Source organism: Haplochromis burtoni, unplaced genomic scaffold (assembly GCF_018398535.1).
Source record: "Haplochromis burtoni strain Fernald_Lab_line unplaced genomic scaffold, NCSU_Asbu1 Contig_154, whole genome shotgun sequence".
Classification (NCBI taxonomy): domain Eukaryota; kingdom Metazoa; phylum Chordata; class Actinopteri; order Cichliformes; family Cichlidae; genus Haplochromis; species Haplochromis burtoni.
In genome coordinates, this window is record NW_024582515.1 from 908,407 (window position 1) to 926,458 (window position 18,052).

The 18,052-nt window shown below is 39.2% G+C and overlaps 1 protein-coding gene across 1 annotated transcript in view; it reads right to left on the minus strand.

Moving 5' to 3' along the window:
- Nucleotides 1-2,263, minus strand: part of rnf17 (ring finger protein 17) — a 34,334-nt gene extending 32,071 nt beyond the window's left edge. The window contains exon 1 of the mRNA XM_005932543.3: nt 2,130-2,263. Coding sequence (XP_005932605.1) covers nt 2,130-2,196 — 67 coding nt within the window. The 5' untranslated portion in view covers nt 2,197-2,263. The remainder of the gene's footprint in view (nt 1-2,129) is intronic.
- Nucleotides 2,264-18,052: the final 15,789 nt, after the last annotated feature.

Consider the following 18,052-nt stretch of genomic DNA (forward strand, 5'->3'; position numbering starts at 1 on the left):
CCGTTCAAAGTAAGGCTGCGAGCGGCCTGGGAGCGATGGATGACCGGTGGAGACCACAGTTTCACTAAGAGTGGAAGGCAGCGCCGGGCGAGTTACGCCACAATTTGCCAATGGATTGTAGATGCTTGGGCTAACATGTCTGCTGGCACTGTTGTTCGAGCTTTCGCAAAAGCCGGCATCGTTTCCGAGGAGCCGCACGGCACGGAAAGTGACTCTGACGGTGAAGACAGTGAACCTGGCATGTTTGATGGAGATTTAGCGCAGCTGTTCAATTCAGACACAGAGGATGAGGACTTCGATGGGTTTGATTGATGATAAAAATGTGAGTACCAAACTTTGTTTTGCTCCTGCTTTATTTTTAAATATGCACACTTGTATGCTTGTGTGTTGTTGATGATGACGATTACCGGCAATAGAAATGTGAGTAAGGTACCGAATTCAGGTTTGCTCCCGCTTTATTTTTAAATACGCATACGGTACTTGTATGCGCCCTATGGTCCAGTGCGCCTTATGTGTGTGTTAAATACAGTAAGGGCACACATAACTGAGACTGCGCCTTTTAGCACAGTGCGCCTTATGGTCGTGAAAATACGGTAAGACCAATTTTGACAAACTACGTGTGGTTGACTTATGCTGGGCTTACACTGTGCGATTTTTTCAGTCGCGCGATTCAGCTCCTGCTCAAACTGTACGATTGACTCGCAGGGGTTAGAAGTTCATAGGTCACGATGCAGGGTCTCACACTATACGGCCCGATGCTCTGATGCGACCTGAGTGCTCACACTGTGCGTCCATAAAATGAAGGTTATAACAGAAATTCTGTCGCTCGCTCTCCCTCTCTGTCTTTCACTCACACAGACACACCACCACCATCAACTTTGCTAAATTGCTAATGAAAAACATTGATCAGGCAGCTGTGATTGAGCAGCAGTGTAGATCCAACTATTTTCACGGTTGTTGTGTCGTGATAATTTTGTGAGGCCACATCGAAAAGGCTCGGATGAGCTTTCCAAAGTTCTACAAGTTGTGCCTCCATCGCTTGTGTCCAGATCACACGCTGCACTGCCGTGCTGCGCCGTCTTTTTCGCTGACATTTGTGTTTGCGCGTGCGCAGTGTGACAAACTGCGGTGACACCCTCACGACCAAGCGATTGATGATCGGGAGCTGGTCGTGAGGTGTTAATCGCGTCTCGTTACCCCACGTATACTACACGATGCACGACGCACGATGAAGGCCAAAATCGGGCCGATCGCCAAAACGGTCGCACGACTCAAAAATCGGCTCAAAATGGGCCAAAAATCGCACAGTGTAAGCCCAGCATAAGACAGATACCGAAATATATTTAAAAATCTGATATATCAGCCGATTTTCTTTTTCTGTCAGCTCTGCTCAGCAGGTTGTTGTACTTGTGACATTACACTAGTACAACAACTAGTGTGGCCCTTTTCAACAAAGTTCGAACAAAATTCCGTTGCGGATACATATTTTGGTGACAGTGAAGTTATTTATGGGCAACGTAGGTCGATTATGACACGTGAAACAACAGCAAATGGAGAGTGAAACATCACATTGAATATGAAATCAAACGAATTATTATGTATGATAATACTGTTTTTTAAAAAACATTGAAGCTGTATGTGTTATGACCATTACAGTAATGAAATACTGCCAACAGGATTGCAAAGTGCCATCTGGTGGACAAGCTATGCAACACCAACAGTCATAACATATTTGAAGGGCGTTTCTGTACCGTTTTCTATACCGGTTTTTATAACGCCATATGGAAAACGTAACTACGAACTTTAACTTATTAAAATTTAAAATTTGAGACATGTTTTTCTCTTGTCCCAATTAAAACATTTTTATGGGCTCGGTCAATATACTTGACAATTTTACTTCTTTCTTAGGTCGCTACATGACAGAAGAATACACATTCTGAAAAATTCACACGTTTGCAGTTATCGGTTTTCGGCAAAGTTTGATACGAACAAATTTGCATAATTAGCTAACTTAGCTAACTGATACCGCTGCTAGCTAGCGAACAGAAGTAAGTTATACCGTCATGTAAGACGGTATAACGTGTGTTAACGAGTATTAAATTGTAAGAAAAACATTTTAAAACCCCTACCAGGAAGCGTGAAGGCCTCCCCACATAACTTGCAAATTGCAGCGCTGTGGTTTTCGCCTCTGTCCATCCTTGTTGAACTGCCTTCCCTAAACTGATTTATCGAGAAGGTTCTCCAGTTTTTCTTTGTCACGTGACGGTGCAGGTGCGTTTACTGCCCAGGCATGTTCATTGCGTCATTGAGTGATGAAACACTTTTATTTACATAACCGTTATTAATTTACTACATTGCTTTAATGCTCTGTTGCATCAATATCCATTATATAAGACAGGCAGTCACTTTTTAGAGTCATATTGAGTAAATATAAAATAATAATAATAATAATTACAAAGAAGCAAAACGATAGCCAAAAGTAATTGCTAAATAGCTGAAACTTAAATTTTCTTCAAATCATTAGCAGTAAAACCAACCTAGTGCCAAACTTCCTGCCAAATTTTTGTAAAACTATCTACTTAACCCTTATTGTTCCAAGCCTGAGTCAAAATTACCTTACAAGTTCACATCCATTCTAGGAAAAGTAAATATTTATAAAAACTGTATAATTTTGTGAAATCAAATCTAAACCATAGATGAGAAAATAGAGATCGAATTCACTCATTGGCTATTTAATCAGCAACTACTGAAATATAAACCTTAGACATACAATTTGAGGCAATAAGGCTGAAATATTGAGTCCTGATTTTGTACACTTTTTGTGAACACTTGGGGGCACCAAAGATTAAGGCAGAGTCGTAACGGACGAGTTGGAAAAATATATTCTTGTGTTTGCGCAGATACACTCTTTGACATTCTTTCTTCTTCTTATCTAAAGTAAGTTAAAAAGACTGATTATGGAGTGACCATTTGCATTTCACCCTTGTGAATATCTCCATAGATCTGCTCTTATCCCTTTAGTCATCCCTCTAGGTTAAACATTACAGATGTTCTGTTTGTCATAGGTGGCAACATTGGGGAGATTTCTCGCTTAATTATAAGGACAAATGCTTGTGTTAAAAAAATTGATTTAGCATCTTCACTCTGGTCAAGCAAATAATAATCTTATTATATTAAAATAATATGAATTAGTTACATGTAGGCTTAAAATTTCTGGTTTATCAAATGCCACTGGGCAGACTCTATTCTTCCTCTCCTGTCTTGTCTTTCTTAGTGACGTTACCTCATCATCTCCCATCTCTGGTGTGTATGGATGTTTTGAAAAATGCTTAAATAGCCACTGGAAGCTCAGATGTGTTTCACAGGTCTGAATGTACAAACTGCATAAGTTGGAATAATATGAATCTGTATAATTTTGTTTTTAATGTTTTGAATTTCTCACCCATCTCTTTTGTATTTTCTCTCACAATATGCATTCCTCTTATTTGCTGTATTATGTATTCTTTTGTTTTCTCTTGAACTGATTTTCAAGTCTTCACAGCAATTCTAATGGCAGCACTTTGCCCCTTCTTCCATCTGAGCACAGCTGCCAGCAGCACCGCTGCCCGAGGACAATGGCAAGCTACTCAGTGAAGCAGCAGTAACTGGGAGTGACAAGGCAGTGGAGAGCAGAGAGGCAGAGACATCAGATGGTAAAGGTAAATCATCTGGTATGCAACACTGCCAAAATGTAACCTTCAGAGAGTATCCTTCCAGGTCCATTAAGGGCGGAATAAAATGGCAGCGCATGAAGAGGGACTTTTCATCACGAGCTGGCAGGATTCACCTCCAAACAACAACATGAAATACATGTTTTTATTAGCATAACTCCCACCTCTGTAAGTGTCTGAATTAATGCATCTCCTAGCTTTGATCTCAAGTCAAAGCAGATCACCTTTGAGGTGTCACAAGCCTGCAGGTATATAAAATACCTGGAGTCAGGAGAATATCCAAGATCCAAGATCAGTTAACACTGGCTCAAGGATGTGTAGCACTACAAGTGCACCTGACATAGTGTTTAAATATTGCTTAAATTAAGAAAACAAAAGAGACACTCTAGAAAAGAAAGAAATTGCATTTTTAATGGTCAGTGTTTGTAGTAACTCTGCATTTCTTTGCAAAGTTATTTGTACTTCATTATTTTTCTTTCATTTTACAAGAGTGACCAAAGAAAAATGAAATCTCTTTTTCTTTGAAAGAATCTTTTTTTTCTTTCTTTTTTTTTTTTTTTACATTGTTTCTTTGTCTGCAAGCAGGTTTTCAAAACTTTCTACCAAACAAATATATATTTCTACCTTTCTGCACTTTGAATCGATGAAGAGAATATGATGAGTCTGATTTGACGACTGAAGAAATCTGAACATCGGTCAGGATGATAACAGGCAGACTGGAAGGGGGCAGGGACGGCTATATGTGCATATATGTGTATGTACTGTGGCGGGGGGGTTGTAACTGTGTTTACCGCAAGTAATGAACCAATCAGCAGGCTGCCCAGGGGAGGATGTAGGGGCGCCAGATAGGGGTATGGGGGTTGTCCCCCCATCGCTCCTCTTCCTAAATGTGGGTCACTTCCCGTCCTCGGGTGATTTTCCTCGTGTTTCTTTAGGAACAATAACCCTTTTGCACCCCCAAAACCTTATCAAATCACTCACTCATTAATGATGCTCTTAATTAAGCTTTGCTGTCTTATTAGCTCTAGCGAGATGCCTCAAACAAGCCTTGAACAACCATCAGCTCACTTTATTGTTGTTATTCGGCCATTTCCCAAATCGGTTATTGTGGGTCACTTCATGCGACAGAAGATGATGTCTATAGAAAGCAGTCTATTTGTGTGTACTTCAAAGGTCTTATTAAAAGAAAACACAAACCACCCCATCCTGTTTGTGTCTTTCATTCTAAGGGTAAACCGGGTCAGAGTATTGATGTTACTGGACTCAGAACGTGTACTTTAAAAATCAGTCGGCTTTGGGAAAACGGTCGAAACAAACAAAACCATTGATCTTGATGCAGTCATCTGGCATATAGATTTTTTTTTAAGGAAGTATCATAGATTTTTTTTCTACCGAGGAACCTCTTATCTTTTTTTAATCTTTGAGGAAGCCCCACTGAACCATTAATTTCCACCCCCCCCCCCACCCCGACTACCCCCTCCACTTGGGTCCTGACCGACTGAGTAAAAAAAAGAAAAGAAAACAAGGAAAGGTCAGTAGACATCCAAAGCAAGGATTTAAGTGGTTGACCCCCGCAGGCCACTTGGTCAAAGCATGAAAAGAGCAGAGGCGATGCCAAATGACAGTCGCTTCCTTGTACCTCCTGTAATTTCTTTGTCTGGCCACAGAAAGACCTGCAATCCCATTAGGTAGAATAATACTCCAAGAGATATGCTTTAATTATTGAAAGGTTATACTGCTTTATGTATTTTGATATGCACTTTTTTTTTTTACATGTGCATAATGTTTTTTGGCCTTGACAAAGTCCATTTCTGTTTTTGACTGGCAGATATATGCCTGAATATAGCTGTTACAATTAGATTCAGGTCAGCTGAAACAAACAGAAATAGGGCTGCTCTTTTTTATGTGTAGTGACCGCAGAAATTCACATAATGATGAAGATACAGGGGGTGGGGAGTGTTTCACATTTGTTCACAATACTCTCAGAATGGACACATTATATCCATCACTTACAGATTTCCAATTGACAGCTTCCAGAGACTTTCAGTAGCAACCTTTAAAGGTCATCGTCTAAGCTACTGCAGGAACACTTTGACTTCTCCCTTTTAATCTAGCATTACTAAGTTTTTCACAAGTAGTTAGATGTATGCTGAATAACCAGAAAAAAACAACAAAAAATCAAACCATCAGGATATGTGCACACTGTGGTCATAAAGCGATAGACATGGTCAGCACCAATACTCAGGTATAATGGTATAATTAATGATAGGTACTTACCTCACAGACAATTGTTCTGTCAGTGGGCTGGTTTCAGTCATTGTGCAAATGTACTGTTTATAAGGTTGGGGAAAGCTGCAGTCAGCTGAGACTGAACAAGTCACTTCGATGAGTAACGAAACGTTTTCTCCCACTGAAAATGCTACATCCACATAAACAGGATCAACCTTTTGGGATTTACTTACCTGGATGATTACGCATGCATCAAGGCAAGCTGTGGTGTTTAGATGATGCTCAACTGGTACTAATGGGACCAAAGTATGCTGAGGATATTGCCCACACTATTATACCAACAACAGCCTGAGCTTTTGATACAAGGCAGGATGGGTCAAACCAGATTCTGATACTGCCATTAACATGTTGCTGCAGAAGTCAAGACTCATCAGACCAGGTAATGTCTTGTTAATCTTCTATTGTCCAGTTCTGGTATGCCCATGCAAACTGTAGCCTGAGTTGCCTGTTCTTAGCTAACAGGAGTGGCACCAAGTGCTGTCTTCTGCTGCTGTAGCCCATCTGTTTCAAGGTTTAACGTTGTTGTGCATTTGGAGATTATCTTTTTCATACCCTGGTTATTAAGTTGCTCCCCTATCAGCCTGAAGCAGTCTTGCCATTCTCCCTCTTCTGACATCAACAAGGCAATTTTTGCCAAGAGATCTGTTGCCCACTGGATTTTTTTTTTTTTTTTGCCCACCGTTCTCTGCAAACTCTGGAGATTGGGAAAATCCCAGTAGCTCAGTAGTTTCTGAAATGCTAAGACCAGCCCATCAGACATTTTTCCAGGGTGGAATGATTGCACACAATACACCTTTTGTGACCAAAAAACCCCAAAACAAGTTTTGATTTATTTTGGATTTTCTCTGATCCACAAACTTTGACCAGAACTATAGACAACAAACATTAGTCTTTAGCCTTATTCTTTGGGCTGATCTGTGTATTTGTAGAGTTCATACTCATTAGGAGACATGAAGACTCTTCTTTCCATTTATCAGCTATATTTACAAGGTGTATTTCATGACTCTGACCTTTAAAACTGAAACCCATACCTGTGGACATATCTTGCCTTTTATGTATTGTCCTTGCACCCCTCTGTACTACTTCTGCCACTGGTGTGTTTTTTAGATCGCTCTACTTAAGAGCTGTTCTGAAGAGTTGCTTCTGTGATTGTATCAAAGCAAAAACCCTCTAATTTGACTTTTCTTTAGTGGAAAATGGACAAATTTGCAGGAACGTTTCTGTTAAAGTATGCACTGTGCTTCAGGACATGACGGCATATACTCACTCAAATGAGCAATCCTATTTATCCATATTGTATATTCTGTATCTATATATGTATATATGGTGTATTTATGCTTATATCCTTACTCTCATTCCCCTTAATGTATCTGTAACATGCAACTTCTTTCAGTGCTTTGCTACTGGAAACTGAATTTCCCGGAGGAACCCACCCGAGGGATTAATAAAGTTTCATCTAATCTGATCTCTAATCTCTAATCTATAATGATTTGCAGGTACATATGTAATACTGATACAGGCCACAGGCCACTTTTTGTCATAAATTTTGTCCGGATTTTACAGTAGAACTCTTTACCGACAGTCAGTTTCAGGCCACAAATTCACAATGCGCAACCCTTTAAATGTAGAAAAAAGATGCTTCTGATGTGAAGCACAGTCTAAAGGCTCAGTGACTGAAAACCAACTGGTATATTTGGTATAGCTTTTAAAATTTGATCATAATCAATCATGATTTAAATAAACTAGGTAGTTTTTATTACAGGATTGTTCTGCAGAATTCGTTTTTCTGTTCACACTGCGCACAGTAGAATCTGCGGTGTTGTACTATAACACTAGTGTCAGCAGTGCACAGCTATTCTTAAGAGAGAACCAGATAATCCCAAAAAGCCCTTGTTAAAAACAACTCAAAGTCAAGCTTAGTGTCTATGTCTATGAACCCTTAGTCACCCTTCCTCAGTCTTGCTGCCTCTCCCTATTTCTTCCATCCTCCTTACTCATACACATGATCACCTGCACTCGTTCACATGTACACTTGGTCATGCTCTCTTCACACTCAAACCTTAATCCTTTATGCTCAAAGACGTAGTTAGGAGGTGTAGGCGGTGGATGAATGGGTACCAGTCATTGGGAGTGACTTGGAAAGCTGGCATAGTTTTTAGACCAGCTAAAAATCACATCAAGGAGAAGGATTTGGGAGAGGGAGGGAAAATGAAAGATCATCTCGTTAGCCATACTGACTTACTGGTCTGTCATTAAGCATTTCATGACCTGTCCATCCTAAGAAAAAAAGGAAAAAGAAAAACAAGAGCTCAGCACCTCTGCCACTTAGCTTTTTGCACCAGAGGCCACTGTCCTCTGCAAAACAGGATGTTTTAAGTTGCGGGATGGTGTGTGTGTGTGTGTGTGGTGGGTGGAGGGGGCTGTATCATTTTGGGTGCGGATGGGGCCGCGTGCTTTAATAGGAAGCTGTGAGCAGTCTGTGTTGTAATTATCTCACTTTGCTGCACTTACAGAATGCTTGACCTGCTTCTCAGCATTGATATGGCACATTTGTCAGGGTGAGGATAGGGTTGTGTGGGAATAAAGAAAATATTTTACTGCTAAACATAGCTTTCATCAATAGCATTGCATTAAAATGTTTATTAAAGCCACTGGCATTAGACTAAAACTTTTATTAAAGGTGCGGCTATAATCATCTTATACACACATTGCAAATAGTGCTCATGAAGAGTTGATGCTCAGTCTATTTAAGGTCTTAAGCTTCTTTGGCGCGACGATCTATTGTGTAAGTGACTTGGAGCAGCAGAAGGTTAAAAGCATACACGCTTACAAACACAAATGATTTTAAAAGATAGGCCAGGCTGAAGGCCTGGAATTCATTTAGCTTCTAACTGCATTTGAGTTTGCCTAGTAACGAGTGACAGAAGAAGAGTCAAGAAAATTGTAAGTCCCCAGGGACCATCTGAAGGGCGAAACAAACTGCCATGTATGGAAGAATGTGATGAAAAGAGGAACTTCTCTGTCTGTTTTTAGCTTTCTAGTAATCATTAACTGTAACTGATGCATGTCATATTCTTATCTGACGCATGAAGGGGCGGAACCCTGATATATTAAAAGCATTCTGAAGTGTATTTTTGGGCGGAGACCTATGCTGAGTGTGTTGCAGTGTACCTCTCCCCACACGTGTGTTCAATAAAATCATTGTTTGACCAAACTCTTTTGGACCATTGTTGCTTTGGACTCATCCTCAATATTTGGAATTCGGGACAGTTGGCACACAGGATTTGGATCTATGTGGGAGTTTGCGTGAAGGAGAAATGTTTTTTGTGTGAGTGAGAACATGTGTAAGTGTGATGGTGTGCTTCGGCTGCCCTGGGTGTGACAGAGGCTCTGAGAGTCTTGGTCTTCTTGGGTGGGCGATAGAAGGGGTGAAGAAGTTGGAAAGATGTCAAAGTGTTGTGTGATTTGCCTTATCACAAGACCCAAATTGAAAAGAAAATGCTACAAGGTTAATTACTGGATTAATGTATGTTATGGGAATAAGTTTTGGGGATCCGCCAAACAACGTCTGGTTTGCAGCACATAAACTGTACAACGTTTAGCCCACCAAATCTACCTGTTTGAGATATTTGTTGGAGCATACAACTATAAGCAATAAACCATTAATGAAGCACTCAAACAGTTACATCCATCAGCCATAATGCAAAGATTTCATCAACAATTGAAACAAATGTTTGCTAAATGATGCACAACGATTATTTCATATTTACTTTTTACTCTTGTGAGGCAAGAGGCAGAACTAGGCTCAAATCAGGCAACAGGTCCTTAAATTGGTCAAAAATAAATGTAAAATAGAATTAAACACATTAAAGTTTAGTTAAGGTAATATTAAGGTTTTTAGTCAATTCTTACACTTACCATGTAACATTAATTCTTTTCAGGTTTCATGCCCCACTTTTGCCACTTTACCCCTCCCACCTTATGGTGGGGAGTAGTAAAGATCTGTTTTTCTATTTAAACACACTATGCTGATAAAATATTTTATGAATGTCTGATGTAATACAAATACTTTTCCATGCTTGCATGTCTTTAAATGTAGCCTAACGAGTGTTTTTATTTGGACTGTATATATTTACTCTACATGTTTGTATTGTTGAATCAGTGTGGTGAATGCATCAGTCTCTTTAGGCAGGTTCTCAGCTTTGCTTTGTGTTGTTGGCTCTGTGTTTAAATTGAAACACTGTAAAAATGGTACATGCGTCCTCGGTCGTACAGGGATTTGTGCCAGTGTGTGTGACTGTAGCACGAGGTTTATACTGTTAACTGGTAATTATCTTACAGTGCATTTCAGGACATGTTACAGGTGAAAAGAAAGGCAACTTGCATTTCTTTTAGAATAGTAATCTATAACACATTACAAAATACATTTTGATGTCTGCTTAAAAGACTAAGATTGATTTAAAACAATAGCCCAGAAAACAATAGATGACATCACAGAAATCTTTATACATGATTTTTGACTTTTCCAGCTGTTTGCTTGAGTTAGTTAAATTTAAATTTAAGTAAAATGTGGTGAAAATAAACTAACCTTTAGTCTGCCAACAAACATGAACTTGAGAATTAATCATTTTGAAGCTTAAAGTCGACAGACTTCAGCTCCAGAGTACCAGATTACATGCTTTTTCTTTTCTCTTTCATTGCTCTCACGTCTGCAGCTGGTTCAAAATGTGGCTGCACGACTCCTAACAGGAACTCGAAAAAGAGAACATATAACCCCCGTGCTAGCCTCTCTGCACTGGCTGCCTGTGTCTTTTAGAGTTAATTTTAAAATTCTTATGTTTGTTTTTAAATGCCTTCACAGTCTTGCCCCGCCTTACTTCTCTGAGCTTCTTCATCCCCACATACCCTGTCGGTCTCTCAGGTCAGCTGACCAGCTGCTCCTGGAGGTACCGAGATCCAGGAGGAAGCTCAGAAGGGACAGGACCTTCTCCATTGTGGCTCCAAAATTATGGAATAATTTGCCCTTGCACGTTAGAGAGGCCCCTTCACTGTCCACTTTTAAATCACGTCTTAAAACCCACTTTTATTCCTTGACTTTTAACCTCAGTGAGACTTAGTTTCTCTTTTAATTGAAGCAGTTATTTAATTAATGATTTCGCTCTTCTTTTATTTGGTTTTTATTTATATCTCATGTAATTTTATTTTACAGTTCCAATATACAGCACTTTGTGTCAGCTGTGGTTGTTTCAAAGTGCTTTATAAATAAAGTTGATGATGATGATGCAGCTGCCCATGAAAAGTACTGCTGTACTAACAGTATTGCTAAAGTTAGGACACACTACTTCATCATAACATCGTACCATTAACTTTGAGCCCTACTAGAGATATAGCAGTTGCAAATGATACTTGGGCAGAATGCATAAAAAGTGCTCTGGTGTGCTGCAACAAAATATGACCCAATGAAGTTGGACATTCCGCACTTTTAGCATACTACGTTTGACACACTAAACGTTAGGACACATTAAATCATTTCTGGCACAGTAAATAATATGGTAGTACAGTTAATGGAATGTGCTCTCGATTTGTCACAGCAGGAAGAGGTGATACTAATGACATTAAAATTACTGCATTCCTTTGAGCTGGGTTGCTTCCAGGTTTCTGTGTTGTAAACGCTGGCTCACTGGGACGCTTGATGGAATAATTAACAAAATTGGTTTCACCTGCGCGTTTACTGCTCTGACAAATCAAGAAGCCTGCTATGAAAGGGGTATATTTAATTTGTCAAGCTTCGTCTCTCTGCATAATAAAAAATCTGCTCCGATCTTCCTGCCAGTGGTCCCTAGGTTTTAACACAGTATTATAATCCTGCTTTGAAAGAATGACCTCAGGACCCAAAGGACTCTCAAGGATACAAAAGACAAAAGGAAAAGAAAAATCTGGTCCCAATGTAAAGCTTAACGTCATCGGTTTTGCCTTCTGGTTGATGTAGTGCTGACAGATTTTTGTTTTTCAAGAGGTGACATCTGTCAGGAGACATGATTCAGCCAGGATGCATTCCACATTCAGGTCTTTGGCATACACAGAAGTGCCGCTCTTCCACCTTCATTATTCCTGCATGAATCAGATGGAGGAACAGCTGCTCGGGTGACTCCAAGAGAATTTAAAACAGAAATACTTTGGCAGGAAACAGCGAGACATACTGCGCTGATGACCTGTGATTTTGTTTCATGCCTGCCTGATACAGTTAAAATGTTTTGACTCAACAAATCAGGTCCTTCATGTGCGTGTATGTCTTTAAGTGTAACAAATAAAGGGGACTGTGCTTCATGTATTCACTTCTGATTTTCAAACATAGTTTTTAACAGTACATCGAGTCTTCCAAATGTTCTTTTTAAGGATGTAAAAATTAAATCATCTGAACCGACAAGAACACCAGGTCTCATATAAGGAAGCTCCTCAACCTCATCTAATTTTTGCAGGAGAAGTTGGCTTAAGAGTGCTGAAAGAGCTGCACTTCAAACTAACTACTGCTGGCAACAAAAATTGAGTTACTAATGCTCTCGCACATCGCAGTCGTGACTCACACACATCTCCCTTACTTGGCAGAATTGGGGTAGATGACACACACCTGGGCTTGTTGGCAGGCATTTACCGTCACCATTTATTTTCCTATGAAGTGGTGAGCTGCTTCAAAGCACTGCTTGGAAAAGCCTAAAAGGATCAGGTTAGAATTGCCTGTTAAAACCACTATTTGTCACTATAGTGTATACTGAAAGCACATGAAACTCTGTTAATCATCAAACTGTTGCTTTAAATAGCCTGGGACTTACAGAAAACACACACACACTCACCTGGGCCAGAATTGGGAGTGTTGAAGACAAATGAGAGGAAAGTTGGCGTTGTGAGCGCATAAAGACAAAAAGCCTAAGAAGGTAATTAATGCATCTATTCTGGTTCCTATGTAGCAACATGAAATATGTTGTGTGCAGGGGGGGGACTGTGAAATAGGCTTCACTGTATTCATGCTTTATGTTCACTGATTAATAACTACACTTTTTCACCACTGACCTCGCACATTTTTCTGTCATTACTCACTAATGACACATGTAAATATTGCTTAGTGGAAAGCACAGAGTCCAGTATGAAGAGTATAAATCTGATAGAGCTTGGTCTATATTAATAATATTAATATTATATAGATTATCCCAATAGGATAATTTGGGTAGTGTGAACGGTGTTGGATTTGTTGTGGGTTTAAGTGGAACTGAATAAAGATTAGGTGAGATCAGTGTTGGCATGTTAGTAATTCAAAAAAAGTATCAAAGCACAAATGAGGTCGAGGACACACACATTCGTGTCTCCATAACTTCAGAAGAAATTTTCTCGACCTCCATTTATTTCCCACTTATAACTCTTGCTATAACTGCTTGCCACATTTGCTTTGTGTTCCAGTAAGGAAGGCAGGTCCTCGTGACCGTGTGCACAACAGCAGTTACACACAAACACAAACATCAACAACTCTGTATGTAACAAAGTACAGCTGGAATTCACTTGTTTTCTTGCTGTCACCACAAACATCCTTCTAAAATACCGTACAGTTGTCCTCTTCTCCCCTCTTCACTTTGGTAGACAGTGAGTCTTTGTTATTGCCCTTCATCCGTCTGTGTCACTGCAGACAGATGATGACAACAATGCCATCAGCCCCTAAACCCACAGCAATAATTACACCTCTAACACAGAGCCGACCCGCCTCTTGTCAGTCAGGGCCACGATAAACCGTGACAGTGACTGCAGCGAAACACCTGCATGAATGACTCGGAGGTGAAGAAAGACTAATGTGGCAGTGAAGTGTGGCGCCACGCCGCGGGCACACTCATGGCCTTGTAATCTGAAGGAAATGGGCGGCAGGATGACTTCCTGAAATGTCAGCTTTGTGGTTTTATATTCTTGTACTCAGTGTTTTCTCCTCTCCTGTCCTCTTGGGTCAAACAATGTAAAAAACAAACAAAACAATGAATGCTGTAACAAACATTATAGCATTCAAAGAAGGCTGTAAACTTCTTTGAATGCTATACATACAAATGTAAAATTTCTTTTATGGAATGAACTCTTTCAGGTTTCCTAGAATGTTCCAAGAATAACAGTAAACCATCATACATCAATTTATAGGAGAATAAATAAATAATAAACCTTCACTAAATCAGTGTAATGTTATAAAAGAATGGCTAATAATTGTATTTATTTATTAAATTTATTATTATTATTTTTTTTACAAATATCATTTAAAAGTTGGAAAGGTAGAAAGTCGAACTTGTTTTTTTTCCATTGTAGTTTTGACTGACACCATTAGTCCATGTATTCATTTATCTATTGTATTAGGAACAGAATATGGGGTTTGTTTTCTTAGCTTTTGCCAATGGTTGTGTCATTATAATACCATATTTACCTCCTTATTCTTTTGTAAATTTGCTTAAGTCACCAAGGTGATCAGACATAAGGTATTGTTCTTGGTGCAAGCTAGGAATGTCAGACACCCTAAAACTCAATAAAAGAGCTCCATCTTACTTTGCAGCTCACAGTTATTTCTTTCTTCCATGCCTTTTATGATTCATATGTTCCCATAAATGGGTCCACATCACCCACTGACACGGGTGTAATAGTTAACATGCCTAATATGATGCCACTAGACGTCCCCTCATGTTAAATTCAGTGTACAATTTATTGCTTGCCCGCTCCAGGCTCCACACTCAACACTGACTAAAGCACAGAGGATGGGAGGCACAATGCTTTGCTGTGTGACACTAATGCATGCATTAATACGCATGGACATGCAGATACACACAGCCAAGCATATTGTAAATATGACTCAGAGGGATGGATGTCAGTATAATGAAAAGATCAACACCAAGATACTTAGTGGGGAAAACAGACACATTACTAAAATGCTTTTACTTCTCATTGCATCAAAAGAAGAGGATTCGGGAAAACCTGTGACTAACTTGAAATACTATACTTTTGAGCTTCAAAAACACGTGAATTCAGATCGCCACTAAAACCTGCCGAGTAAGTCCTGCTACATTATCAGATTCCCCGCTGCCTGTCTGCATGCTCCAAAATCTGTTCCAAATATGCTAATATTTTTAATGTGCTCATATTTTCCATCCTGCGAATTTAGGTCAGCATTCAAATACAATGTTGTCAATCCAGCTCAGTGCAGCTGCTATAAAACTTATCACCTTGCACCTTTTGCAGACTCAAGCCTACACTGGGTGAGTATTAGACACTTTTAGAAGCAGTGGTTACTTACTGACCCAAGTAGAGCTACATATTTACAGTGGCCCTGAGAGGTCAAATGCACTGCAAAGTAAAAAACAAACAAACAAACAAAACCCACACACCCACAAATAGGAAAAATGCTGCAAAAGCTTCCAAAAAACCCCAAAACTAAAACCCCAAAAGTGTTTTTGGGTGCTAACTGGACTGGACAGTTGTGTACGCAATAAGCTAACTGTAAATAGCTAAAAAATAGACATGTATCTACAGTATTATAAGAATCATGTAATCAAAACACACATTACCTGCATCTTTTTCCTTCCTCACAATACAGACGATTCCTCCGCTTCTTTTTGGCGTGTCTCAGTGCGAGGCAAAGCATGTAAGAGACACACTTTGCCTCTCCACATATGCTTAAGATAATGCATTTAATATATTAATATAAGGCAAGAAGTCAGCAGTGACCAAGAAAGGTATGAAGTGGCAGCATCCTTCTATGCTAGAAACCTTTTAAACTATATCAAGCTAGGTGGCTAATATGTACTTACATGTAAATGTGTTAGAAAAGTCTATTTAAACACTGTCCTGTAATTATTTTCACGTTGGCTTGAAATGAAATATCTACCTCTGCTGGTACTGCAGTTTGCTGCAACTTAAATATGCGTGTCCATTTCACGCTTATATAGACAAAGCGTGACATCCACACGGTGGACTGGCATGTCTATTACACGCTTTGCTGTGATACTGGATTTGGTCGCCTTTCCAACTGTTCTGTAATTACCTTCAGTTTTCTTTCTTTTTTTTTTTGCTTAGACTGTGTTTTATTCAGCTTTCATTATGTTTTATTCACCTTTTCTTTTGTTCGCTGGTGTATTCTTAAGTTTCAGTGCGTTTGACCTCCCAGGGCCACCGTACATATTTCTTTTTTGCAGACACAAGTGACTGTGATTTATTTGAACAGATTTTCTTATTTGATGTGAGCTCTTACTGGATTTTATAGATGGTTCTTCGTCTGTGCGTTATTGAGCTCCAAAGTTTTGCCTTACGTTCAATGACACACTGTCGTCCTAATAACCACGGGATTCTTGATGTACTCAGATGTTGAATTTGCACAAAGTAGGGAACGTCAATACCAGCGCTCTGTCATTTCTGGATTAATGAAACCAAGCGTGGAGAATCAGCTGGAATTCTTGCATTAGTTAATTCATTATGTATTTGCCTTCATTTTCTTCCAGAGCCTTCACTGTCTGTTAGTCTGAGGATAAACACGAGCCAGTCACATCAGGCCCACACCCTCCCTGTTTATACTGACAATGATGACTTGCCCCTAGCTCTGGCCCCGCCACGGCCATCCACACATGGAACTCATTCTATCTGTGCACAACACCACGAAAGGCTGCCGGATCGCTCCAGCAGCATCATCCTGTAAAACAATCTGTTACTACGGCAACAGGTGCTGTTGGAGACATCCACAATTTAACAAAGAGCAGGAGTTTAAGTGACCAGTCACAGAAAGTTGAGTTTATGGGCAAAGCAGAGCTTTAGGGAATCACAGTAAGGATGACATCAGTGTCCGCACATGCACATGATCTAGAAATAGAGTCACTGTGTTTGTCTTGGCCCGCCTCTCTGCAGTTACTAAGGCTGTGTCAAAATGTGATATGTTGCAGATATCATCTTGCACATGCCAAGAAAACTGTTTAAAAAAAGATTTAATGAGCTTAAGGTATTAATGCGTGTTAAAACTCAATCGGAGCATTCCTGTCAAACTAGTGCTGCAAGATCGCTGAAATGGATTAGTTTGTTTACAAAGGCAACAACTATCAGAGGCGAGAAAAAAAAGAATAGCCTTTGAAAAGCCCTGCGTGGGTGCAACCATACACTCAGAAAAATAAAGGTGCCAACTGGAACCAAAAGTGGTTCTTTAGACTGATGCCATAGAAGAACCTTTTTTGGTGCCACAAAGAACCTTTCAAACAATGGTTCTTTGAAGAACCATTTCTTTCAGTGGTTCATTGAAGAACCTTTAAAGGTGCCCCAAAGAACCATCAAGAAATGGTTCTTTGGGGCACCTTTAATGGTTTTTCAAAGAACCTTTTTAAAAATGGTTCTTTAAAGAACCATTTTAAAAAGTGGTTCTTTAAAAAACCATTTTAAAGAACCTTTTTTGAGTGGTTCTTTAAAAAACCATTTTAAATCTTTCAAAATAAAATGCATCATAAATTGAATTTGAGTAGGGTAAAATAAATACGAGCACAGCATAGACATATATTAATGGTTTATTGTCATTTTGTAGTTACCAAAAGACAAAAAGGCATTTTAACCCTCAGCACAACATCACTACTAATACATGTCACATATTAGTGTTTTAAACAGTAATAATTAAATATATTTGCTATACTATAAATAAATATATATAAATACTATAGCTACAGATAACACAACAAATAATACATGTATTGTTTAATTAATAAAACATCAGAAAGTGATAAAACACATTAGAAATAGCAATAGCTTCATAACAGACCAATAAATCAACACATTTTCATCAGCAGATGTTTGCATGTTCAGTAAAAATATTTCAACAACAAGTTTATGATTAAAATGATCAATGAACTTCAGCCTTACGCTATGTAATGTACGTTTCATGTTGTACTCATGGTCCTTTGTTAGTCCAGTTTAGGATAATGTCTCTGACGTATGTATCATATCAAATATATGTCATATCAAAACAAGCCCACACCTGCAGTTGTTTCAGTTTTTCACTGGTGTTTCCTGTC